We start from the raw sequence: 25,941 nt of genomic DNA, 5'->3' as shown, positions 1-25,941 counted from the left end.
TTTTATAGACTGGCTCTTCAGGACATTATTATGGATGAGACAGCTGGGCTTCCAGGCTACCCATGAGGCAAGGTGCTCCCTGGAATGCCATGAAATCCAAAAGTCAGAATAAGGCTAGTTTCGCAGCAACCTACAGAACACTTTCCCCCTTTATCGTGTCTGCCCTTCTGCTCCTTATGCTCACCTCCCCCAGTGATAACACAGTTACTGCATCAAGACCAAGGGTGCAGTGTCTCATACCCCATACCATCACCTCTGCAGGTGCAAGCCAAGTTGAATCCCTGGGCCTCCTCAGGCAAGAAACTTTCCAAGTCCAAACTCACAAGTTGCTTCCAAGAATTCCACAGTATTATCCAGATTGGAAAGATGGGTGAATAACTGTCTGGCCACATTCATATTCTTCATTTTATCAGCATTATGGACCTAAGCACTCTTTGTAGAGGGGTTGGGAGGCTCTCATATAAAGTGCCTATTTTCTTGAATTGAAACATCATGAAGATTTACGCTCAAGAGCAAGACGACGTTCATATTTCTACAGACTCCTGCCAAGGTGGGTGGTATATTTATTAAAAAGCTCAAGAAAATAATTGAATTGTTGGAAAAACGGACTGAACACAATAAAAAACTTCACACCATGGCTCATTCAACAATGATCAAGTATTGTAGACCAGATTTTCACGATGTCATATTTAGATTTTTGTTGCTTTTAAGGACATCTATTTTTGGCAGCAAAGGGACACTCGCAGCTTGAAATGCACTTGAAATATATTCAAACTTCATCTCTGAAGTCTTGGAAACATGAGCAGTCATGGAGCACAGGCCTTGAGGAACTGGGGAATTACAAGAAGCCAAAAATATAAGAGCTATTAGTACTCATCATAATTATTGAGATCTGTAAAGTAGGCATTAGAATAGGTCTTCCCAGTGAGATGTGGGTTGAAGTATTTGTTTCTTTCCTCTAGGATCAAGTTGTTTTTGTTAAATGCCTGTAAAATATAAAATAAAATAAAAGATTTAAGAAGACTCAGTAAGTAGTATTTCAGAAAGAGAATATAATTAGGAGACAATTACGTTGAATTTGAGTTCTCTTCTAAGGCTCCATTATTCTAAAATGTGTTTTCTCACTTTCTTGCTTCTTCAAATTATTAGCCTTGCTGAACACTTGCCTCAGAACTAGAATGAGGTTGGCAATTTTTGATATCTTCCAGTCTATTCTTATATATATATATATTGCTGAGGAAGATTAGCCCTGAGCTAACATCTTTACCAGTCTTCCTCTACTTTATATGTGAGTCACCACCACAGCGTGGCTGACGAGTGGCATAGGTCCGCACCTGGGATCTGAACATGCAAACCCAGGCTGCCAAAGCAGAATGCGCCAAACTTAACCACTACGCCACAGGGCCAGCTTGAACTTCAGTCAGGAAGTTTCCAAGAGGTAGAAAACCTCAAGCTAAACCTCCAGGAAACCTAAAACTCTAGTGATTAGTGATTTCAAATTAGCAAACACTGAATGTTACCACATATAACTGAGTAGATGTTTAAGCAGCTTTCTGATTGCCATGGAAAGGCACATTGATAAGAGATTTTGACGGAACAAGTCACTGCATGAAGTTTCAAATGACATAATTTCTTTTCATTTTCTGCACTTGTTAGAAGGTGACCACTGCAGCCATTTCTGACACAGATGCCCTTCCTCATTAGTAATCATCAAAGTCACTTGTGCTTTCAGAGAGCTGAACTATCCCAGGTTGAGGGTAAATATCAAGAGGATCAAAATAAGATGTAAGATGACAGGCAGAGGCCAACTGTCCAGGACTAGTCTGGGCAAGGTATCAGAAGAAAGCTCTAGAAGGATTCATTAGAGACTAGGCAGCAGTCAGGGCCCTCCAGGTCCTTTGCCCTCATAGTAGCAAGATTTCTGATGATCTTAAGTGGCTACTGGATCTTAAGTGAGAACAGAAGACCAGTTAAATTATCTTCAGATGCTCAAAGTAACAGCACCCACATATGAGCTGACAGGTTGGAATTACATTTAGAGGAGCCCCATTCTTGGGTTCCAGAGGTTTGTTTGGAAAGTTCTTGCTCATAGAAAGAGCTCATGTTCCTCCTTATACTTTGAGAGCTCGGTTCTGAGAGGGTAAGTGGGGCATGTTATTAACTCCTATTTCTTCATTCCCCAGCTCTGTCATCTGATTAGTACAAGGTGCTGATGGATTCTCAATCCTGGTATAAGCGGTGGGGGTAAAAATCAATGGACTTCGTCTCTAAGCAGTGAAGAATGGGGGCCTCAGTGCAGCGAGGAAACAAGTTGGGACACTGTGGCTCCCAGGACATAAGACCTTCCAACTACTTGAAGTTGTAACAGCTGAAGATATTCCATATTCCCACATAGGGAGGAAACTGACTTTCAAAGGAAACCATTATAGCAGAGAGAGGGCATCAAAATACTCCCTAGGAATGTTAAGGGGAACCACCAACTTAATAGAAATATCGAAATTTAGGTAACTTAGCTCATGAGAACATCCTTCACTCATGTGGGTCGTAGGGGAGGTTGAGTGCAGTGGACAAGAGCCCTCAATGTCTTCCCAGCTACACTCCTGGCCTCTTGTGTAGGTACAATAACAACAACAGCTACTATTTGCTGGGTGCCGGGCCTCATGCACCTTAGTCCATTTCAACCTCACAACAACGATATGGGAGTATGTATGGTTATACCCATTTTAAAAATGAAGAAACTGAGGTTCAAAGAAGTAAATAACTTGTTCTCTGAACCAGGATGCAAAATGTCTCCAATAAAAAACACATTTATTTTACAAGGCACTGTTCAAGGCATTTTCTATAAATTACCTCTTTTGATTCTCATTCTCTCCAATTTATTGAGGAGAAAATGGAAGCTCAGTGAGTGTGATTAACTGGCATAAGTTTACCCAGCTGGTAAGTGACTCACGAACCCAGAACTGTCAGGTCAGAAGCCAACACCCTCTCATTCCCTTCTTCCTTACAATGAGAAGAAGACTGATCACTTACTCTAAATTTCTGGGTCAAACACGGGATTAATCATCCATTGGAAACAACAAAACATACCACCCTACACCTGCCACGTAGGACTTTTCTGACATGCAAAGCTGAAGAACCTTCATTATGCTTGAAAATTACGTGGAGACAGTCTTTATTATGATGTAACAACTTTTCTCAGGATGTCATCCTGGTGACTCCTGAAATGGACCTGTAGCTTGATTGCCCAACCCTGGTCCTCATTTTGCTGCCCAGCGTGTCTAAGTCCTCAGCCTGGAGCTCTTCTCTTTGCAAGACCTCTCTGGGATGCGGAAGGCACAGCGGAGGCGGAGGTGGATGTTGCCCAGTGACCCAATATTTTCCAGAATTTTATTTGTTGCTGTTTCCATGTTCAAATTGTAACTTAATTCCCAATAGGAGATGCCATCTTTTCACAGGCAAAGCAAAGCTAAAAATGCAGTTCATTATAAGGGAGCCCTCTACCTTGTCCCCCACCCTGACACCTATGCCACCACTGCTGAGCTTTGCCTACAGCCTCCAGGGTCCACCTGCCTCCTGGCTGCAGCCGTCACTGCCGATCCCTTACCTTGATGGCCTCCACCGAGTCATACTTGTCCAGTTTGTTGATGTGGTTAGTTATACTGGTGTTAAGAGGGGCAGGCGCAACAGGGTGGATGACAGTGGCATCGTGGGATTGCTGCTGGTACCGCTGGCAGTAGGTGTAGACAAGGAGCGTAAGAAGGCAGCCCAGGATGGAGCTGCTCAGCCCCACGGCGATCATGTGGAACATGTTGAACTCTGGGAAGACAGCATCAAAAGTGATGCTACACCAGAAAAGAACACGCTACCCAAAAGCCCAGTGCACTTAGATGAGAAGCCCTGTACCCATTCCAAGTTCACGACCCCATAGGACTTTCCTTTGAAATGTCATGGCCACTCAGACACTTCTCCACAGTGGGCACAGTACATTTTAAGTTAATGTTCTTATAGATTATAATCAGTCTTGGCCATCACCTTAATATGCTAGCAGGAGCATTTTTTTTTCTTTAAAGGCTTGTACAAGACTGTTCTTCTGTTTCAAGTGCCGCATGATCTATGGTCTATGGGGTTTCTTGGGAACATTTTTTCCATGCTCCATAACAGGCTGAGTGTCCCTGCATACAGCATGGCGTTGTCCCATGAACAAAGCGAGAATGCATTTATTGCTTCCAATTACTGCTAATCTTCAAACCGGACTATTTTCTCCCTCTCCTTTATCATTTCATTTTATTCAAAACTTTGTTCCAATTACATAATTCTTCTGTTTTTCATTACAGATCTTCCTCAACTTACAATGCAGTTATGTCTTGATAAACCTATTGTAAGTTGAAAATATGGTAAGTTGAAAATGCATTTAATACACATAATCTACCAAACATCCTAGCTTAGCCCAGCCTCCCTTAAACGTGTTCAGAACACTTACATTAGCCTACAGTTAGGCAAAATCATCTCACACAAAGCCTATTTTCTAATAAAGTGTTGACTATTTCATGTAATTGATTGAATACTGTACTGAAAGTGACAAACAGTACGGTCGGATGGGTACAGAATGGTTGTCAGTGTATCAATTGTTTACTCTCATGATTGCGGGACTGACAGGGAGCTGCAGCTCGCTGACACTGCCCAGCATCACTAGAGAGGATTGACCGCATGTCGCTAGCCCGGGAAAAGATCAAAAGTCAAAATTCAAAGTATGATTTCTACCAAATGTGTATAAATTTTGCACCATTGTAAAGTCAAAGAATTGTAAAGTCAAACCATGGCAAGTCAGAGACCATCTGTATGTTTTTTGAATATGAATATACACACATTGTATAACATTTAGAAGGTGCAGAGGGGAAACAAGATTAATAAGTCTTTTTCTTTCCTAGAGGGAATTACTTGTAACCAGTTTCTCCTGTGCTCTTCCGGAGACATTCTGCACACTTATGTGCTGTGTGTACCTGTAAATATTATCCTGTGTGCCATTTTTTTCACTTACATTATATTTTGGAGATCTTACAAAGAAAATGGTTTACTCCAAAGAAATAGAGAATTCGTGTCAAAGGAATAAAATATGATCATTTAATGGTCAGGAAATGAGCCTCTTTTTACGTATTATTTTCTCTAGTTAATAGCATCTTTAAGTTATTTTCCCTGAATTATAAATGCAAGATGTTGAGAAAATGAGCTGACATGGACTTATGTCTCCAATATAGAATGGGCTTGAGTGACATCAAGGGAGCATAACCAAGACCCGTGTAATCTCTGAGAAACAACCACAAAAAAATAAATATTCATTGTGTGTTGACATAACACTTTACAATTAAAGTTTCGAGCTTTTCAGGGAATAAAGACAACATTTGGGCAGTGCTCATGAAGTTGGGATCAGTGAAAGTCAGGTAAAGCAGAAGACAACCTCGCTTCTTCCACGCTGTGTTGGCACTGTATGGCTAACCGGTTGTCTCAGGGTTACCGGCCTTATGGCCCCATTGCACAGGGCACATCCTGAGGATCTGGCTTTCTTCCCAGGGTGTCCCCTCCGAGCACGACCAAAGGGCCCAGTTTCACCCGTGCTCTCCCATATCTGTCCACTCTGCAACCAAATGAGACCATTGGAGATCCTGCTGGTCACACCATGGACCCCAGGTGCATCCCCAAGACATGGAGTGAGGCGCCCAGGGCTCTCAGGGAGAGAAGACCTGCAGGTTCGTCCCCTGCACCCAAGTCCAGGGTGTCTGCACATTAACCTCCTGGGCTCCTCCTTGAGGACTCTCTGAACTGCCTTCACCTCACCAGGGATCTGCAGTAGAAGTGAATCCCTCATCCGTCCCTCAACTCTGACTTCTCCCTCTAAGCTGTGCTGCTTTGCTGCTCCCAGACACTGCGTTCCAGGGACCAGGGGCCCTGAGAGACGGATCCAAGTCCTGAGGTGGATGGACACTGTGCAGAGAGGCTGTCTCCTTCTGGGTTTGCTGTGAGCCATGACCAACACACTTTGACCTGCATTGAGACTCCAAATGAACACATGATTCTTAATGCAGGCATCCAGTGTCTTCAGCACCAGGGGCTGGATGATACAGGCGGATGTTACTAGAACATTCTACAAAGTATCATCCACTTGCTGACATCCACCTCAACTTTTCACTTCCTGGGCATGTGGTCAATGGTTTAACAAAGTGAAAGGAATTCGTAAATCTTGGCCTTTCCTGATTTTGTCAGAAGCCTCTAGAGCTGGACAGTTCCCAACCTGTGATGATTGGTTAAAGCGTCCAGAACATTCCACCAGCAACCACCAGAAGTTTTTACTATAACATTAAAGCCGTGCCCAAGATAAGCAAGAGCTGATTTCATACATGTTGTCATTTCTAATGTCATTTTTTCATACTTTAGAAGTTTGGACTCCCGAGGGTCAATGCCACACTCAGATAAAAATACATTCTGCTGCACTGATAACATATTTTATTATAACATATGGAAGATGCATGATGTTCTCCATATGCAGATACTTTGTCATTAATCAAATGAATCATTTCTGCAGGTGCCCGGGGAAGGCTGGGGCCATCTGACATCTTTGTGAGGATTATATAGTCTTTGTGTCTCGTGCAACTAAAAATAGCTCTCTAAGTTGAAAAATTTCAATATGCTTACATTTCTCTGCATAGGGAAAAAATAGTGCCTATTAAATCTCTTTTGAATCTGCTTAGTGTGGCTCTTCGCTTTGCCTACGCTCTTTTTGCTATTGTTTTTGGTCAGTAAAGCTAGAATAGAGACCAACTACCCAGTTGGTTCAACTGGCTGATTTTCTGTGCAAACTTTGATTGATTTTTCAACAAACTGAATAAAGACATCTATGTTGTCTCCCTAAACATCCCAAAACATCCTTGCTAGGAACTTGTTTTTATCTAGTAGTCCTATAATCAGATCCATCTGACAGCTTACCCGCCTATTGTGTGTGTCAATGTCAGCAGCTTAACGATCTAAAAAAACCAGTTCTGAATACTGTAGAGTAATTAAAGGCTCTGATTTAATTCATAGCATCTCAAAGCTTGATTCTGGGTTGTGCAGCTATGGCACAGCTGGCTCAGACACACACAAGCAGCACTTTACAATAGGAGTGGGCTTTGCCCCATGTTCTCCTGGGTGCTCGAGGCCCTTGAAGGACCCCTACATAGCAATCTCACGAGGGCCAACCTGGGAAAGCAGTTTCCAAACCTCTGGTAGGCATGGAAGGCCCATCAACGCTGCAGAGGCATCAGCTGGTTGAGCCCCAGGTTCTGTCTTGGTCTCCCTTAGGACGGGAGCACTCCCTACAAACTCTGCTCCCCTATTGATCTACACTGCTCTGAGGGCAGCAGATGGCCCTGGACCCTGGCTGTTGTCCAAGAGTGTCACCTGACCAGGCCTGCTATGGCTCTAGCCCTCCAGACACAATCTTACCAGATACTCAGTACTGGGACTCTTTTCCTGCGCTGCTCCAGGCTTAAAGGTCACACTCGGATCCCACTGCTTGGATCCAAACCCTGGCTCCACTGCTGATTGCCTGTGTGAACTTTGGCCAGTGACCTCATGACTATGACCCTCACAGTCCCCAATTATAAAATGTAGATAAAAAATACATGGCTAACATCCCTTTCCAAAAATTCCCCAAATCAAAATCTCTAAAAATTGATTTTTCATCACTCACCTGGAAGCAAAGCATGACCTGACCTGACCCATTTGCTGCAGAACTGATCAGAACTGCCAGGAGGAACATTAGCACCTTCACTTTGCCCACATTTCATGGCAACATCATTAAAGAGATTGGCTACCGGACCCTTCAGGGGTGTTATGTAATATACAGTATATGCCCCATATTACCCATCTATAATCTGAAAAATGCTGAATCCCAAATCTTTCTCTACATCCGAGAGTTTTACATAAAGAACTGGGCTGTGGCATCTATATGAACGCTCTTTGTGAGGACCAAATAGGATACTTCTTGTCATTTAACACGGAGTCTGGCACATAGCGACTGATCTAAAGATATTAAGGGATACTGACAGCTATGATTATTTTTATGTGAACTGGCATACATTCATCTTGCAGCTGGATCCCAAGTGAGCAACTGCCAGTCTCTGAACTCACTGAACTGACCTAGGTCAGGCACTAGACGTTGCTCTTCTTAGGCAGTGGGGTCTCTGATGATATGATTTCTGGCTCTTTAAGTCCCTACTGTAAGCTTGATGCCCCTCACAAAACTGGCAGAGTGGTCATTCAGTAAAGATTATTGAATCTTTAATCCATTATTGAATGGATTAACAGATGGATGACTAAATAGATAGAATATAACAGATACTGAAATCTTAACCAGTGTAGTTAATAATGGTAAGTACATTCCTAGAACATGCCCACGAAACTCCAGATTCCATCTGAACGTAGGGATAGACCAAAGCCCATCGGGCTGAGCTGTCTGGGACTCCCCTGGTGGAAGGGATTATGCCAGGAATGGTTATTTACAGGTCATCAGCCCCACATATGAAGATGCTGATCTTGTGTGTGGATATTGGCACTGATTACCAAAGGTGGATAGGGGCTGGGCTTTGAGGAAAGGACAGTCAGCCCCTCCCATACAGACAAGATAGAAACAGATAGTAAAGTCCAGATTTATCATAGATTTGAACCAGAGAATGTGATTTTTGTCATTCAGGGCTGTGGGAAGTTTGAAAAATACCTCTAGATATATAGGTATATAACATTTCGCCCATTACAATTTTGTCGTTTCAGCAGTCTGGAGATTTGAGGCTGGCTGCCATGGATTTGCACTATAAATTTAAACAAGATGCTTGAATTCAGTTTTACTCATGGGAAATCTAACTATAGCTAATATCAAGATCACTAGTTCATAAAGCTTACATCCACCAGAATCGTCTCAAGGGCTTATTAAAGCACAGAAGGCTGGGTTCCACTCAGAGAGGTTCTGATTCTGTAGATGGAGGTGGTGCCTGAAAATCTGCATTTCTATCAAGTTGCCAGGGAATACAGAAGATGTTGGTGTAAGGACGGCACTACAGAACCACTGATCCAGACGTCAAAATTGACCCTTAGCATCTATACTACCAAAGTATAGGGTATTTGGATCCAGGAGTTTCTCCAGTCTGTTTTTCTCAGCCGACAGCAGAAATATCATGTGAAACATATGGGAAGAGAAGTGATTGGAAAATATCAGAAATCAATTAGAAATTAGTTAAAAAGAACTTACCTCCACACCTTTTCTCTTCTACGCTACTGGATCTTGCCACAGATACTTCTGGAAAAACAAAAATCGAATCACAATGTGAAAAGTATGTTGGGAAGGAAGATCACATTAATGATTCATTTACAAAACATCTCATGATTTCGAGTTTTACGTGAGTCAGAGTTTCCAAAAGCTTAATTAATCGTTTAAAAACATTACATTTATTTCTTTGTTTGTTTTAATCAACTTGAGCTGTATTTGGTCAAGGTCACCTTGATTGGGAAGGGGTGAGATTCATCATCACAGAAAGAAAATGCTATGGTCCCTTCGGCTGAAACCAGGGCATAGCTTCAAAATAAGGCCAGAGTATGTGCTGATTATCTGTGACAATGTATTCTGCCAGCTGTGGACCCCCGCGGGGTTTGCCTGTGATGTTCCTGCCTCAGATCTTTTGTCTCATCAAAGCCAGTGTTGTCACATTCCCCACAGAGGGGGATCAATCCATCAGAGCTCAAAGGAAATTGCCATAACAAATCAAGTCCCAATTCAGAGCCCACGCACGCTCTTTGCCATGACCCACATTCAATACACAAGTAAAATGCCAATGAGAGGGCAGAGCCCCCAGATGTTTTAACCCCCAAGGATAAAATACCATTTCAGGAATCCAGAAATGTTATTCTCTCCTGTACTTATTTTTCATTAGATAACAAGAATTAAAAGTATGTTTATGGTTAAAGAGGGAAACAACAATAATGAACACTCCTGCAGTTCTACACCATACATGATTGAGGTGCCTTATGAGGCTAAAGCTAACAGTTTTCTCTAAAATTTTATCTTTTCCATAAATGGAGGAAAACGAGGTTTTACCTATTATTACTTTGTAAGAAGTTGGTCTCTCTTTGAGTCCATGTGGCAGTCTTAAGGCATAGAGTGGCCATACACGAAATGATTTATAAACATCTAGCACTGTGCCTACAGTTAGCATGTGACAGGGGACTAGCTATCACTAATAACATAGATTTCACATGGAAAAAGCCTCTGGCAAAAGAGCCAGCCAACCTCTTCTCCAAGATGAGAACAGTGGTGGGTTTCCATTTTCCCAAATATATTAAGTTGCATGAAGAGGATAACTCTTTTTCTCTGTGCAAACACATACACACAGCATGGCCAAAGCATTTAACTTCATATTAAAATAGCCAAATAACCTATTTTCATTTTTTGAGCAAAATCTTCCGACTGTGTTATAGTCAATAAATTGTAGATAACATTGTGCTTAAAAAATCTTCAAACTCATGCCCTAAATGCAGGTGTGTTGGGAAGGAAGATTGCATTAGTGTCTAAATCCACAGTTCTCTCTAAATCTACACTTTACTCACCTTGAAACCAAAAGAGTTGATGGAATCACCTCTGTTTCACCAAACAGGACCTCAAAGAACAGATAAAACTCCCCTCATAAGTCATTTCCTCTCTAAATTTTGGACATGATTTTGTTCACACTGAGAAGCATCTCTGCCCTTACCTGGGATGAAATTGGAATCAAAAACACATGGCCGGCTCTCCGTGGTGTTTCCAGAACACTGGCCGCCCACAGGGAACAGAAGGATGCATTGGCGGGCACGGACCTGGACTCCAGATGCATCACACTCGGACCAGTCTGACCACTCCGACCAGCTCTCTGCAGTGACCAGAGGGGGGAGATGCGGCAACAATACCCACTAAGATCAATCAACCTGGAAGCACTGTCAGGTTCCATACGTTACTTTAAGTTTTCAGTGGCTCTGTACATAAATAAGATGGACTGCTATCTTCTGACCAGTCCAGTAAATAAAATGCACATGAGCATGAGTAAAAGAACTTGTATATCTGTGATCAGAAATAATGTGCTTGAGATACATTTTCTAAAACCCATATTATCTTAATGCCCTAAAGTAGCTGTCTCAGACACTCAGTAAGCTAATCCATGAGGCCCAGCTGGGCAGAGACCATCAGTGGTGGAGGAGAGAAACCACCAGCACAGACACCATTTCTGACAGGATGATGCTCCACTGTGAAGAGCAGCCCTCAAACACTTTCCCCCAGATTCCTACAGGCCTCAGTGCTCAGGCAAGAGAAATGACAGTGCATTAGTGAGAAAGCCCTGTTGCTGAAAGGGGCTTCAGCTACTCTAGGTATTTTCTCTTCTTTGTAAAAACAATTCTGCACTGTCAATATACCAAAGTCAGGCTGTTCTTGATGTAAAACTCATTCTATCCCATGCTTACTGTCACTTAAGCGCATGAGATCAACGCACGAGTCTTGGGTTAAGGCCAAAAGATGAGCGATTTAAGGTCACTCAACCCGAAGTGGAAGATTTGCTAGGATTTGTTAAATTCACCCAGGCCTACAATGTGTGGAAAGAGAGGAAGAACGCTCATATTTTAAGGAAGGAGGTTAAAAAAGTAAACTCTAAATATTATTTATGAATATTAATCAATATTAAAAAATTTTTTTTCTATGCCATTTGCTTCTCTCCTCTTTTAAATTTAAGCATCATCTTTGCAGTACAGGGAAAATTTGAAAATCGGACATGTGCTTTGATTCATTGTAAAGGGTATAATTTTTCCTTAGAAATATGTTAAGTGTCCGTTTTGGGAATGACTGAGAATCTCGTTTCCATATAAATGGAACCTTCCAGAAAGATCTATAGGAGCAGTTAAAAAAAAAAAGTACGAGTATTTCAATGTCAAAGTCAGATTCAAAAGAGACTATCTCATTTTCATTCCAAGTGGTCCCTCCACGTCGGAAAACAAAGCTAACTGTTGGATGGAGACTGCTGCTGCAGAGCATCCGCTGGCACCTGCATCAGCCTGCTCAGAGCTTGGATCCCCACACCCACTGTCCGGAGACTGATTCGTGTGAAGCAGCTTCACAAGGGCGCTCCCTGCTCCTCACCCTGATTTTCAACAACAAAATCCCTGCTCCCATTACCAGGGTAAACATTTTAAGAATGCTTTGTTATAACCAGCTTCTGTTACTAGTTCTGAAATTATGGCCTGGTGAGAAATATTCTATTGTAGAACAAGGTATTACGAAGTCACTTAAGGGGTAATAGTATGGGACTGATGTATTCCCCTCTCTCAGTACTTACTGTGACGTGGTGCCATCAATTTCACCATTTCAAAATTAAGGAAAGAGGTGAGTTTGTCCCAAAGTCGTGCAGTCAGCAAGGCCTGGGCGCCACTTACCGGGGCAGGGCTGCGTGCTGCAGAGCGCCTCCTCTGTGTGCAGCCCCAGGCAGATGTCTCCTCCGTAGGCTGGGGCTGGGTTTGTGCATGAGCGGGTCCTCATGTAGTGTCCACCGCCACATGTCGCCGAGCATTTTGACCAGGGGGACCAGCAAGACCATACACCATCCACTGAGAAGGGACACAAAGTCACACCACTTCTGAAATTCAATTCTGACCAATCGGATGTGGCTACAGATGGAACTTGCCTTGCAGCAACCACTGCCACTCACAGGGAGTGTTTGGGGTCTTCCTCCTGCTGAGGGACCCAGTTTCACATATTCTTCCCTACATTTTTTTCAATTCCTCTTATTTGTTCTTTCAGGAAATATCTCTAAACATATAATATGTAAGCATGAGGATGGCAGAGGATGGCGATGTATTTAATACAAAATCCCAGTCCCAGGAATGACCATGAACATCATTCTGCTCCTATTAACATGAAGCCCCGGTTGGTTCTCACCTTTGCTAACCACACAGTCTAGTTGGCCAGATGAGACTTACAGCCAAGGATAAGTAGTTCTAGTCACAGCCTTCCTTACTGGATTAGGATCTGCTCCACGACGGTGGGAAAGAGAACAGCTAACAGGTCCTACAAGGAAGGGCTGTGAAGGATGCGCTCTAGATGCAGGCACCAAACAACCAAACTAAGTACAACCATGCAGACTCGACAGACTAAACAGAAGAAGCCCATATCTGCAGCCAGACTTCAGGTTGGATGTGAAGGCAAGTTTTAGAATGTGAACATTAGGCAGACCTGGTTCCTTGACTAACAGTTTCCATGAGAACTTCTGTTTTCTCTAGGCTGGGCTCCTGATCCCTGCAGATGGGCCTCCTGAATGCTGGAGTTGGCTGGCCCCTGTGGATCTGGGGGACCACAGTGCTCCATTAGTAGAGTTTGTTAAAACTGAGACCTCACATTGGCTTCGGTCTGTGATAGTGTCAGATACGATCCGGTGTGTGTCTAACCCATGACTGACCCTCCCCCTGGCCAGCCCTGCCCTGTTTTGCTGAGTCCCAGAGCACAGCTGCAGGACTCTGTAGAGACTCTGATTAGTAGGCAAAAAACAATCAAAACCATGGCTAACTAACTACATTGAAAAGCTGATGGGAGACTGACTATTACTATATGTAGATAGTATCATAGTTTTTCTCCATGTCCTACATGAGAAACTGAAGTAACCATGAAAGAGAATGCCAAAATTGTTCAGGACACGAGGTTGTTCTGGCTGGAATGACCTAGTTTGTATTTTAATACCCCCACCATGATTTAATACATCTTGATGGAGTAATATTTTACTTTAGACATCGGCATAGGTAGAAAAAAAGCGTTTTTGACAAACGTGAACAGAAACATCACATTTATGATGATATTTTAATTTGCAAAAAGTAAAACACAACAAAAACATTTGAACCCAATTTTTAAAATGAGCTATAACTTGGGCCGGCCCCGTGGCATAGCAGTTAAGTGCTCGCACTCCACTGCTGGCGGCCGGGGTTCGGATCCCGGGCAGGCACCAATGCACCGCTTGTCAGGCCATGCTGTGGCAGCATCCCACACAAAGTGGAGGAAGATGGGCACAGATGTTAGCACAGGGCAAGTCTTCCTCACAAAAATAAAATAAAATAAAATGAGCTGTAACTTAACTGGGAATTATGGGAATCAAATCAATCAAACATCATACACCCATACATCAATCAATCAAACATCCATAGTTTATATGGATGTGCAGAAGTCAACAACATTTTTCCTCATAAGCAATAAGGTAGATCAGCAAGTAGGAGGGGCCAATCAGACATCTGACACAAGCTGTGAGACCAGCAACAAGAAAGCAGGCGTGTGTTTGCCTAGAAGTTCCAAATTTTCCACACCTTCTCTCATATCTCTTCTCCCTGGGGGGAACGCTCCTGGCAGTTTTTCTCTGTCTGTAACCCAAGCTGAAGCTTGGTCTCTAGTGGGTATGCATGCACACCCCACACTAAAGCACAGACAAGTCTCAGTGCCATAGAATAGAAGGTGTCACGGGGCTTGGCTGTCTGAATGTACACAAGGCAGCCTGGGGCTCAGAAGGTTCTAATGCCTCATCTAGATGGAGTTGGACCCCAACTTAGAACCAACCTGGAAAATCCTTGGCTTTGTATCCCATAATAAACCTGCAGATCAATGGCCAACAGGTATATGAAAAGATGCTCAACATCACTACTTATCAGGCAAATGCAAATCACAACCACAATGAGACAACACCTCACACCTGTCAGGATGGTAATCATAAAAAAATAAAACATCATGGGGCCGGCCCCGTGGCTTAGCAGTTAAGTGTGCGCGCTCCGCTACTTGCAGCCCGGAGTTCAGATCCCGGGCGCGCACCGACACACCGCTTGTCAGGCCATGCTGAGGCGGCGTCCCACATTCAGCAACTAGAAGGATGTGCAACTATGACATACAACTATCTACTGGGGCCTTGGGGAGAAAAAGGGAGAAAAAGGAGGAAGATTGGCAATGGATGTTAGCTCAGGGCTGATCTTCCTCACACACAAAAAAAATAAAACATTAAATAACAATAGATAATAGTGTTGGGGGATGTTGGAACCTTTGTATGCTATTGGTGAAAATGTAAAATGGTGCAGCCACTATGAAAAACAGTATGGTTGTTCCTCAAAAAAATTAAAAATAGAATTACCATGTGATCCAGCAGTCCCACTTCTGGGTATATATACAAAAGAACTGAAATCAGGATCTCAAAAAGATATCTGCATCCCCGTGTTCAGTGCAGCATTATTCACAACAGCCAAAATATGGAAACAACCTAGACGTCCCTTGACAAGTCAATGAAAAAAATGTGGTATACACATACAATGGAATATTATTCAGTTAAAATAGAAGGAAATCCTGTGATATGCCATAACACAGATGAACTTGGAGGACATTACACTAATGAAATAAGCCAGTCACAAAAAGACAAATACTGCATGATAACACTCTTATGTGGAATCCAAAATAGTCAAATTCATAGGAGCAGAGAATAGAATGGCGGTTGCCAGAGGCCGGGAGAGGGGGAAACAAGGAGTTGCTGTTCAAGTTGCTTCATACCCCAAGGGGGTATGAAGTCTCAGTGAAGCAAGATGAATAAGTTCTAGAGATCTACTATATAACACTGTATCTATAGTTAACAGTACTGCATTGTGCGCTTAAAGATTTGTTAAAAGGGTGGATCTCATGTTAAGTGTTCTTACTACAATAGAAAAATAACAAAATTTAAAAATAAACTAAAGACTAAATGTTCTCAGCCATGATCATTCTATAATCATGCAGCATCTAATGGTCACGCACCAGGAAGCTGATAAGCTGATGTATACAACCTACCTTGTGATATTTCAAATAGCATGTATTCCTATCCACATCTCAAATAACACGTCAATTAATATCTCATCTAGACTAATAAATCCCCCTCCCAAGACAGACATCAAATGTCTTCCTGGTATCATGATAAATTCCCCTGGCAGAGAATCGTTTGCTGTTTAACAGAGAGAATATAGTTCCTGTTTAAAATGTGAACAGTTTGAGGGAGCATTTGTAACAGAACCCATTTGCTAAAACATTCCCACTTGCCAGCTTAAACCACAAGATCACGTGGTACTTCTACCAATTTCAATTTCAATTTCATTGCCCTGAGGGATATATTAAGAACTGGGAAAATAGATGCTTCCAGTACAAAGCAAAAACAAAGGAGAATTTCAGCCATTTCTTCACTCTATCAGGTAGTTGCATTGGTCTGTATTGCCCTGTGCCCCCAGGCCAATTCTAATACGGTCTCCACTTCCTGTCCTCTCAACTTTGTGCTTATATTACAGGTTTCAACCTTATTCTCGGAGCAGTGATGCTGCAGACAAGGGGCATGGTGGTTTGTATGGGATGAAAAAGGATATTGAATATTGTAATAACATTTCATGTTAGGAAGGCAAAAGTATTTCTAAAATAGAAATTATAGAATACAAAGTTTAATGAAATAGTCTTCATTGCCAGGGAGCATGCAGAGCCCAGTGGGGAAGCGGGACTTTTGAAGTTAAGAGAACAAAACACATGTGAGCCACTGTGCAAGGCATGGCACACCAGGGGACTGAGAGAGGCTGAGCATCTGAAATCTTCCTTTTCTGCCACACAAACTATGTTGGACTAATAAAATAACAACACTAGTGATAATAATAACTCACTCAGTATTGCCCCTCATCTTCACGACCATCATGGGGGGTGTTCCAGAAATATGGGACTTGAGGCACAGAGAGGTTAGGTAACAGTGGGACTCGCCACTGGCAGGCTGACCCCAGGAACAGGCACAGAGTTTAGGGTTTCACATAACTCCTGCACCTCACTAAAAGTCACGTGGGAACCTCCTCATGGCCCAAGAAAGACCGGCTCATAAGGAGAAGAGACAAATATGCAAAAGCTCAGATCCATGTTCTTTCTGATAAATAAATGGCAAGCAATAGGATATATTGGAGCATATGAGGAAGCCATTTGGTATAAAACTAATTCAGCCTAAGCTTGTTTTACCAAAAGGGCCTGTGGCCTTTGAACATGCATTGTATATCTGCTTTAAGCAATCATGTCCCAAAGACAAGAACAGAAGCCCTTAAGATAAGGATGCAACTTCCCCCACATTGGCATATCCTTAAAGAGAAGCATTTCTCCCTAGGCTAGGATTTGATTGCTGTGTTCATCCTGTGACCACCCAACTTGAGACAACAGACCTGCTACCTGTCATGCCCATCGAGACAGCAGACCTGCTACCTGCTGTGTCTGTCAATAGCTGTGCCGACAGGGCAATCTGACAGGACAATCTTGTGACTATTGTAAAAGGGACATTGCAATCACATGTGATACATGCTCTTTGACCGTATATAACTGCTCTGTACACCTCACTTCTTTGGTGCCCTTCTTTCCTTGGGGAAGGAGGGCCCCGGGCTATACAGTCCTCAAATTTGGCTCATAATAAACTCACCCCAATTTTGATGTATAGATTTGATTATGGATTATTTGTGTTGACATTTCAAGGAATCAAAGCAATTAATTGTAGGGAATTATTTTTGATCAAATGAAATTTACAGATTAAGTAACTTGAAAGAGGGGATAAAAATTCTTGTTCTAGCTGAATATTCCACCCGCGACAGTAAAATAAAAACAATGGCGGCAATAAAAAGTACCATTACTAGTGATCTAAAGAGCAAAGTAAAACTAAATAATTAATGCCTGAGTGTCAGGCAGCCACAGGGCTGTCTGAGATACGAGTCCTACATTTAGATTCCTTCACGTCATGGGCATATTTGACATGAATTCCCCAATGTGCTGAGGCCTGGGCCACACAGGTCCTCCTGAAGGATAGCTGTGCTCTCAGCTCCTCTAAGGATCTCTGAGCGGTTCCTGCACTAACCGCCCCCTCCACTCCCACCCCACACAGCCTCAATGCTCCTTCAGGACAGAACCAGGCCTCATGCTCCTTTTGTGTCACTTGCAGTTTACAAAACAAAGTGTGGGCTCCAGGATTTCATGGACAGAAAAGCACAGAGTGTTCTTAGCACATCATAGGTGTCTAACAGATGTTATCTATAGAGCACACATCTGTCCGTAGTCTTCATTTTGATTCAAAGAGTCTGCCCCACCATTAGCTTTTCACTCAGTGTTCCTTCTCTCTCACACTTGTTGTTTTCATAATAAAGAAAAAATAAACAATCTTACTTGAATTTGAATGTTATTTAGTAACAAAGAACCAACTGTTGTCTCTACCTTTGTCAGCCAAAGTCTGACATCCTTAGTTCTGAATCAAACAAGGATTGAGGAAAAGAAGGAGTGAAGGAGAATGACCAAGTTATTTCTCAGTGTTGGAGGTAAATTATGCAGGCGAAGGTACAAGTTAGATCAACTCACAGAAGGTGAAAAAGGATCATTTCAACACGGGCTCAACTTTAAAACCGCATTGCAGTTTATTATACATCTTAGAATTGGAGATCAAATTTTTCACTGATTAATTTGAAAGATATTTTACATTCATCTAGTTTTAGATTTATTTTCAAACTTAATCATAACAAGAATAGTTGTTTTTAAATAAAACACAGTGGCCATTTCTAACTGTTCATTAGGGACCCAATAGAACTAAGGAAGAGTAAATTCATAGGGAGGACTGTCCTAAATGAGGTAAAAATAGCCCTATAACTGGCTGAGCAGCTCAACCTCTGCAACCCTAGGGGCTTCCAACCCCTCCTTGCTGAGCTACATCCTGTCATGTGGTTAGGAATTTTGTAGGAGGTGGGAGAGAAAGTTGACATTTGCCCAACTTAGCCCCCTGAACTCGCCCACTCCAAGTGGAAAGTGACTCGCCCACAACCCTCTATGGAATCTTGGCTTTCAGAAAGAAAATGAGGACAGAGTTATTTCGAGACATTCAGGTTATGTATACACGATACTGGCTTGACCATCAAATCAACCAAAAATAAAAACAGCCACCAGATCATGTTAATGGGGTGTCCTGAGAGGGGCCTGAGCCTTGCACTCAAGGACCAAGGCAGCATCAAGCATCTGGAAGAATCTGCACATTCTGCCAATGGCAACAAGGACTCATGTCTGGAGTCTGGGGAGGCAAGAGTGGGTGGGGAAATCATGACATTCCAATGTCACCGACCCCGCTCCAGTTTACAGCACGGATCCTAATCTAATGATGTCACCCCATGAGCTCTCTCCCAGACCTGGGGGAGGAATCCTTCCACTCTTCATGCTGGGGTTGTGGGAAAGAACTGGTTCTGTGACCTTTCCCAGCTCCTCGACATCGCTTTGGGGGGAAAGCTGGGTGGTTGGAGGGATGAGTCTTCTGAGGCTGAGAAATTCAGGCAAAGACAGCCTAGGAGGAGTGGATCAGCTGTAGGAGCAGGGACATTATTGGGATCCTCAGCTACAAAGCTGGAAACTGCGTATTTTCAGTTTAATTCAGTACATGTTTATTCATCCATCCATCCATCCATCCAACTATCCATCACCCACCACCCATCCATACGTACATCCTACCCATCCAACAAATGCTCACTGAGCACTGCTACAAGCCAGTTCCTCGCTTATGGAACTCAGAAAGTTGTTTGTACCTACTGAAAAAGATGCTATACTTGCGGACTTCCATGTCGTTAAAAATGCTACACACATTGTTTGGAATGACCCCCCATTCCCCATCCCTGCTTGTCTATTTGGCCAGCTCCGGTCCCTCAAGACTCAGTTCAGAGGTAACCTGCTCAGTGTAACTGCCATGATTCCAGCTCAATGGTTCCTTGGATGATGTAGCCACCACATGTTGTTGTCCCCAACCCAATAGCCAGTGACCATACTGTGTTGACATTATTCATAGGATGCCTCCTCACTGAACTCTAAGTTCCTTTCTGATCTGGACCATATCACTGCATCTTTCTTTATGCTATGAATAGTGCACAGTAGGCTATCCAAAAATGTTTACTGGAAAATTGAATGAAGGAAGGAAGGAAGATCAAGTAACCAACTGCGTGTTTTCTTATCATCCAACAAACAATTACTGATAGCTATTTCTAGTATGTGCCAGGCCCATGTTGGGAGCTGAGGGCATTGCAAGGAGTGAGACTCCCACAGAAGTCCCTGTCCTCCTGGAGCATTCCCTCTGACAAAAGTCAAAGCCAGACACACAGCTATAGACCAGCACTCGGATAGCCCTGAGGCATCAGGTTCCAGATCCTCTGCCTGTGGGAAGGTCAGGTGGAAGCAGTGAAGGTGACAAGCCACAAGCAGATCTGTGGCAGGAGGAATGCAGAAATGGTTAGAGTATTAAAGTAGACAGAGGAGCCTTTAGGGCTGTGTCAGCAGACAACGCCCTGGGTGGGGGCTCTTCAAGCTCATTTTATTAACCTTGTGCTTGTTTGGGAATTCCATGGAATGAAAAGCCAGGTCTCGGGAGGAAGACCCAGACAACACAGCTTCTGTGGGTCTCCAGGAGAGAAGACTGTGTGTTCAGAGAACTGAACTCAGGAGAAAGTGGACCCTGCTGACTGAGGGCGCGAGGGACTGGCTTGGCAGGCCCCTGGGGAAGTCACTCTTGATAACTGTCACCCTGAAGGAGGAATCTGTGGTATGAATGGAGGCCAGTTCCTGGATAGCTGGGCCCATCAGAATTTGGGAGGGGGCCAGCCTCCAGTTTCAAGGACATGACACATTTCTCCAGACCACGGCAGCAGCACCGACTTCTCCATTAGGCTCAGTGCTCCCTCAGGCACTAGGCCCCACGATGCTCAGAGGGGCTCATGAGAATGTTTTAGTTTATTTTAAATCAGAGGAAATAAATGAATATAATCCAGCTGAGGTTATGTTTGTCTTTATATCAATGCAGTTGGAAGATATAATTTGTGATTTATAGATATGTGTGCATGTATATACGCATGTGCGTGTGTCTATGTATCTCAAACATCCAGCCAGGGAAGCTGAGTGAGCCTCCCTAAATTAGAAGGTCTTCCAAGGCCCTTGATTTTTCAGACTTTTTCCAGACTACTCAATCCACTCACCTGGGCAGGGCAAAATGTTGCACTCCTGGTACTCCAGGGACGGGCCCAGGCAAGGCATGCCCCCATACTTGGGCTCGGGATTGTTGCAAACTCGCTTCCGGTTCCGAATGCCCCGGCTACAGTCGCGGCTGCACTGCGACCACGATGTCCAGGCTGACCAAGCCCCGTTGACAGTGTGGGCAGAGTACCTCCCAGCACGCAGGAAGTCACCAGAAAGGCCTGTCAAGGAAAAGGCTAGAGTGTGATTCTGTTAGGAGTTCTTAGAGTAACCAGAGTCTAAACTAGCTTTCATCCTGAATCAGTTGTTGGCTTTATTTCTACAGCTACGCTCACAAAATCAGACGAATGCTTTTCACACTTCAGAAGCCAAAAAAAAGAAAAAAATTGCAGTTGAGTGATATCTTCCTATAACTCAGGCTGCCTTGAGGGTGCAACTATTTATAAAACAAAAGTGCAACTAAGAACTCAACTTGTGAATGTGGCCAAGTCCTCACACAAGTAACAGGTCTTATGTTTACAGGTCATTTATTTTTCTGAAATACAAAGAAAACACAACTTTCTCGCTTCCCTTGGGAATTCTACAACAAACTGCCATTGTACACGACGGGGTGGTGCTCACCATTGAGGACATCCCTCCGGAAAAATGGAAGCAGGATTCAGACATTTTCTAACCCCGTCCCTTCACCTGTTAACCTTTCCAAAGTAAATGAAGGCTGGTGAAGGTTGTGGCATCAACTGCTTCTGACTCACAGGCCCTGGGGGCATGTGTCTGCTCCAGAAACATGCAGTGGGCTGTGCTCACAGCCTGGGGCTGAATATAACCCTGAATGACCTTGCCACGTGGCAAAGGTTCCCATGAAGTCCAGAGTGCACTGACTAGTAAAATGTGTTTCCCTAGGAACAAACATAGCAGTAGAAGCAGCAGCAGCAGCCGGGGGTGCGGGTGGTGAGTTGTCTTGGTGGGAACAGGCTTTGAATACTCACTGGGTCAGGGCTGCTCTGAGCACTTTGCACTTTAGTCATTTAATCAGCCATAGTCAAAACTCCTGTTGGTTTTGATGAAAATGCCCACTCACTTACCATATTAAAAAGTATTCAATAATTTTCTCAAATGTAGGCAATGTGAAACAAGTTTTAACAAAAAACTCTCAAGGTATGCAACGAAGTCCTGGAGAAGCGTTAGGAGGCAAATATGCCAACAGTTCTATCCATCCATCATTAAGCGCCTTGGTTGTTTACTTAAGAACTCTGCCTCAGAAACCTAGGCATTTTCTTTCAAAGAAAATGGACTAGAATTATTCCTCTGTGATGAACCAGCACTTTGCGGTTAATCAATAAAGAACAGCTATGCACAATTAGGCCTCATTTTGTGTAGTCAGACTTTGTAGTCTCAAGATATCAATACCAAAACATGCAGATGGTCATTAGAACTTGAAGCCATTAAGACACAAGGAGGATGAAGTACTTTTTAAGCCATGTCCATGATATACTTTTGGAGGAAATATAGGATATCTTTTATAAATATGTATTAAATTTTTCCTTAGGTTATATCACTAACGTGTAAAATAAACATTAGCTCTGGTTTTGTATGTATCAGAGAATGGAAGGATTAAAAAATATACGTTCAGAAGAGAGAATAAAGGTGCCAGCCCAGTGGCGTAGCGGTTAAGTTCGCGAGCTCCACTTCGGTGGTCTGGGGTTCGCAGGTTTGGATCCCGGGCGTGGACTGACACACCGCTTGTGAAGCAATACGGTGGCAGGGTCCTACATAAGGTACAGGAAAATGGGCATGGATGTTAGCCCAGGGCCAGTCTTCCTCAGCAAAAAGAGGAGGATTGGTAATGGATGTTAGCTCAGGGCTAATCTTCCTCACACACACAAAAAAGATAATAAAGATAATGTATAGGGAAACACTGTCACTCGTTTTCTCTTTTTTACTTTGATGTCATAAGAAATAAGGTAGTTAACAGCCTGCTATGAAATAAGTGAATGAATTGGAGACAGGGTTGCCAGATTTAACAAATAAAATACAGGAAGCCCAGTTAAATTTGAATTTCAGATAAACAACAAATAGTATTTTAGAATAATATGTCCTGAGTATTGCAAAGGACATACATATCCTAAAAAAGATTCATGGGACATACTTACACCAAAAAAATCCTGAAAAATATCTGAAATTCATATCTAACTGGGCATTTTATATTTTGTCTCACAACCCTAACTTGAGATCACGTGATCATCCTTTGTGGAATACAGATCTTTAAAATGGGCCTTCAGTTATCTATCTCTTGGCTTTCCATCATATATCTTTTCTTCTCACTAATGCAGGATTTTACAGAATTAATGAGTGAATATCATTTTGCTTGAATTCCTAGGTGATTGGTGTTTATTTGATTTATTTAAATTGTAGAGTTAATCACACAAAATCCCTCCCTAAAGCAGACTTTTCTTTTTTGAAGAAACAACAAAGAAGCTTGGATAGTTGCTGAACTACAATCAGCAGAATAGTTTGAGGTCAGGAGACAGTTAACGTCAGTGAGAACAAGACTAGGAGTGGCTCTTGATGGCAACTGTGGGGCCTCCAAGCATCCAGGTTGGCAGCTCCAAGCTGCCTCAGCTGTTCAGCAGCTCCTAGGGGGAGGCACGGAGATCTGTGACATGTGTCACTGGTCGTCCTCACTCAGAGCCACTCTGTGTACGAGCTTCCCTTCAGCAATGCAGGAGGAGATTTATCACACTTTCATGAATTTATCCCATCCACGTCAGCCCAACATGGCAACTCCCCAGCTCTGCAGTCCGTCAAGGCCAACTACTCTGGGTCTAAGGCTCTTTCTCTAAAAATGACGTTGATGGTGACTGTGCTTCCTATTTCACACTCATGTTGGGAGAATAAGGTAGGATCATAAACACAAAAGTGCTGAGAAATGTTCAAGGTGGTCTAGTGTAAGATGTTACTATCACTGTTCTCATCGAATCGTGTTCTGAGAACCATCTATGAGCACTTATTTTCTTTCTAGAATTGGACAGATTCTGTTAAATTAGATGAGAACAATAGGAGAGATAAGGAAGAAGCAGAAATGAGTCTCTTTGGGTGGCCAGCCTCACCCTCTTTCCTGCAACTGGGACACCTGAGCTCCAGGGAGAGCAGGTGAGTTGCCCGAGGTGAGATGACCATTCAGTGGCAGGCCCCGGGTAAAGGGTGGATCTTCTGGTCTACCTTAGAGCTTTCCCCACACTACTAATATGGCCTTGAGTGGATTTATATAATTACAAGAGCAAAGCAATTTTAAAGACTATGAAAAGATTCTCACATGTACTTTTTACCGGAAAGAATCTTTTATAGACATAAACAGGGAGATGCACTTCTGCTGTCTTTGTTCAGTTTTAGGATAAAAACGAAAAAGCTTATTTGCAGTTTATGTTTTAGTGCCAGGAGAACTATGGAAGATTACTGAGCCTTCCTCAATGTGTTTTCTGATACTAAATAAATCTGCTACAAACTATTCTGGACCTGTTACAAAATATAGTGTTTTTTTGAGGGTTGAATTCACAGGACCACCTCAATATATGACTACATTATTATAGTAAGGGTCTTTCCCATTAATTGGCTATAAAACCAGTTCTGCTTTAGAGGCATCATTGTGATAAAGATTGTTAAGCCATAAATAATAAAAAAAAATCCTTCTATGAACATAGAGATAAGATCAAAGAGGACTGTCTATGGAAGTGGGGCAGTCTCTGTGGGGTCGCCACTCACCATCTGTAGAGCAGCCGCTGGTTCCGTCACTAGAACAATACCGCATTTCGATCCGCTGTCTTCCCACTTCCAGCAAATTCGGATCAGGCAGGCGGGCTTTGCACGTGTACCGAAATCGCTGCTCATAGTGGCCCCCATTGTCAGAGATGTTGACGGGCGTCCAGGGCGTCCAGGGTGTGGTCTTCTTCAGCTCAGGGCATGGGTTGGTATTACAAGGCTGGTACTCCTGGGAGAGAAAAGGCGTGGCATGTGCTTATCATGGGGAATAGATAGAGCCAGCGGCTTCCTTCCTCTAGTGAAAGACAGGGCTCTCTAAAACTTCAGACCCTAAAGAGAACAGATTAGTGGTTACCAGAAGGGAAGGGGGTTGGGAGGTGGGCAAAGGAGTAAAGGGGCACATATATATGGTGACAGATAAAAATTAGACTATTAGTGGTGAGCACGATGCAGTCTATACAGAAACTGATAAACAATAATGTACACCTGAAATTACACAATGTTATAAACCGTTATTACCTCAACAAAATAACTGAAGAAAAGAAAACCCCAAACTTCAGATCCTAAGACACCTACCAGCTACTCTCCAAAGTTAAAACTACATTTATGTTAAATTAGGCACTTAAGAGAATGTTCAGTGTTCAAGTCAACTCTGCAGTTTCTCCTGCATCAACACTGAGAATGAGACAATAAATATAAATGTATGTAAATAGAAATAGTGATCCCATAAAAATCATCTTCCTTTCACCTAATAAGTAACCAAAAATGTTGAATATTCTGAGGCTAAGCTTAGCTGTTTTCTCTAAACGATTAAAGTTAAAATGAAACCAGAATTTGTTTTTGGACCACATAATGTTCATTTGGAGATTAATGAATATTTTAAGCTCTGGGATCACAGATTTGAAATGTTAGAGTGGTAGGTTTCCAAATGAAAACACAGTATATGATGACTTTTAGTCAATAAGAAGTTTTCATAAGATCTCCCTGGTTAATACCTTGATGGCATTTCTCAGTTTCTCCTCCCTTCCCTCACTACAGGTGCCTGCCTTGTAAGCACAGGCGGGAGGGTCCTGGCAGATGAGCAGAGGGTAGATCTGAAGGTCTGGCAA

The 25,941-nt window shown here is 42.9% G+C and overlaps 1 protein-coding gene across 3 annotated transcripts in view; it reads right to left on the bottom strand.

The window, feature by feature from the left end:
• Positions 1–376: 376 nt before the first annotated feature.
• SEMA5A (semaphorin 5A) overlaps positions 377–25,941 on the bottom strand; it is a 465,422-nt gene continuing 439,857 nt past the window's right edge. For all 3 annotated transcript variants that reach the window (XM_058564359.1, XM_058564361.1, XM_058564362.1), the window contains 7 exons: positions 24,836–25,061; positions 21,079–21,297; positions 12,478–12,648; positions 10,773–10,928; positions 9,278–9,325; positions 3,605–3,816; positions 377–986 (listed from right to left, as the gene is read on the bottom strand). In XM_058564359.1, the coding sequence (XP_058420342.1) occupies positions 867–986; positions 3,605–3,816; positions 9,278–9,325; positions 10,773–10,928; positions 12,478–12,648; positions 21,079–21,297; positions 24,836–25,061 (1,152 nt within the window). In that variant the 3' untranslated portion in view covers positions 377–866. The remainder of the gene's footprint in view (positions 987–3,604; positions 3,817–9,277; positions 9,326–10,772; positions 10,929–12,477; positions 12,649–21,078; positions 21,298–24,835; positions 25,062–25,941) is intronic.

The sequence above is a fragment of the Diceros bicornis genome, chromosome 20 (assembly GCF_020826845.1).
Source record: "Diceros bicornis minor isolate mBicDic1 chromosome 20, mDicBic1.mat.cur, whole genome shotgun sequence".
NCBI classification, from domain to species: domain Eukaryota; kingdom Metazoa; phylum Chordata; class Mammalia; order Perissodactyla; family Rhinocerotidae; genus Diceros; species Diceros bicornis.
The sequence above is the reverse complement of the archived record's forward strand: the minus strand, read 5'-3'. Positions and strand labels throughout refer to the sequence as shown.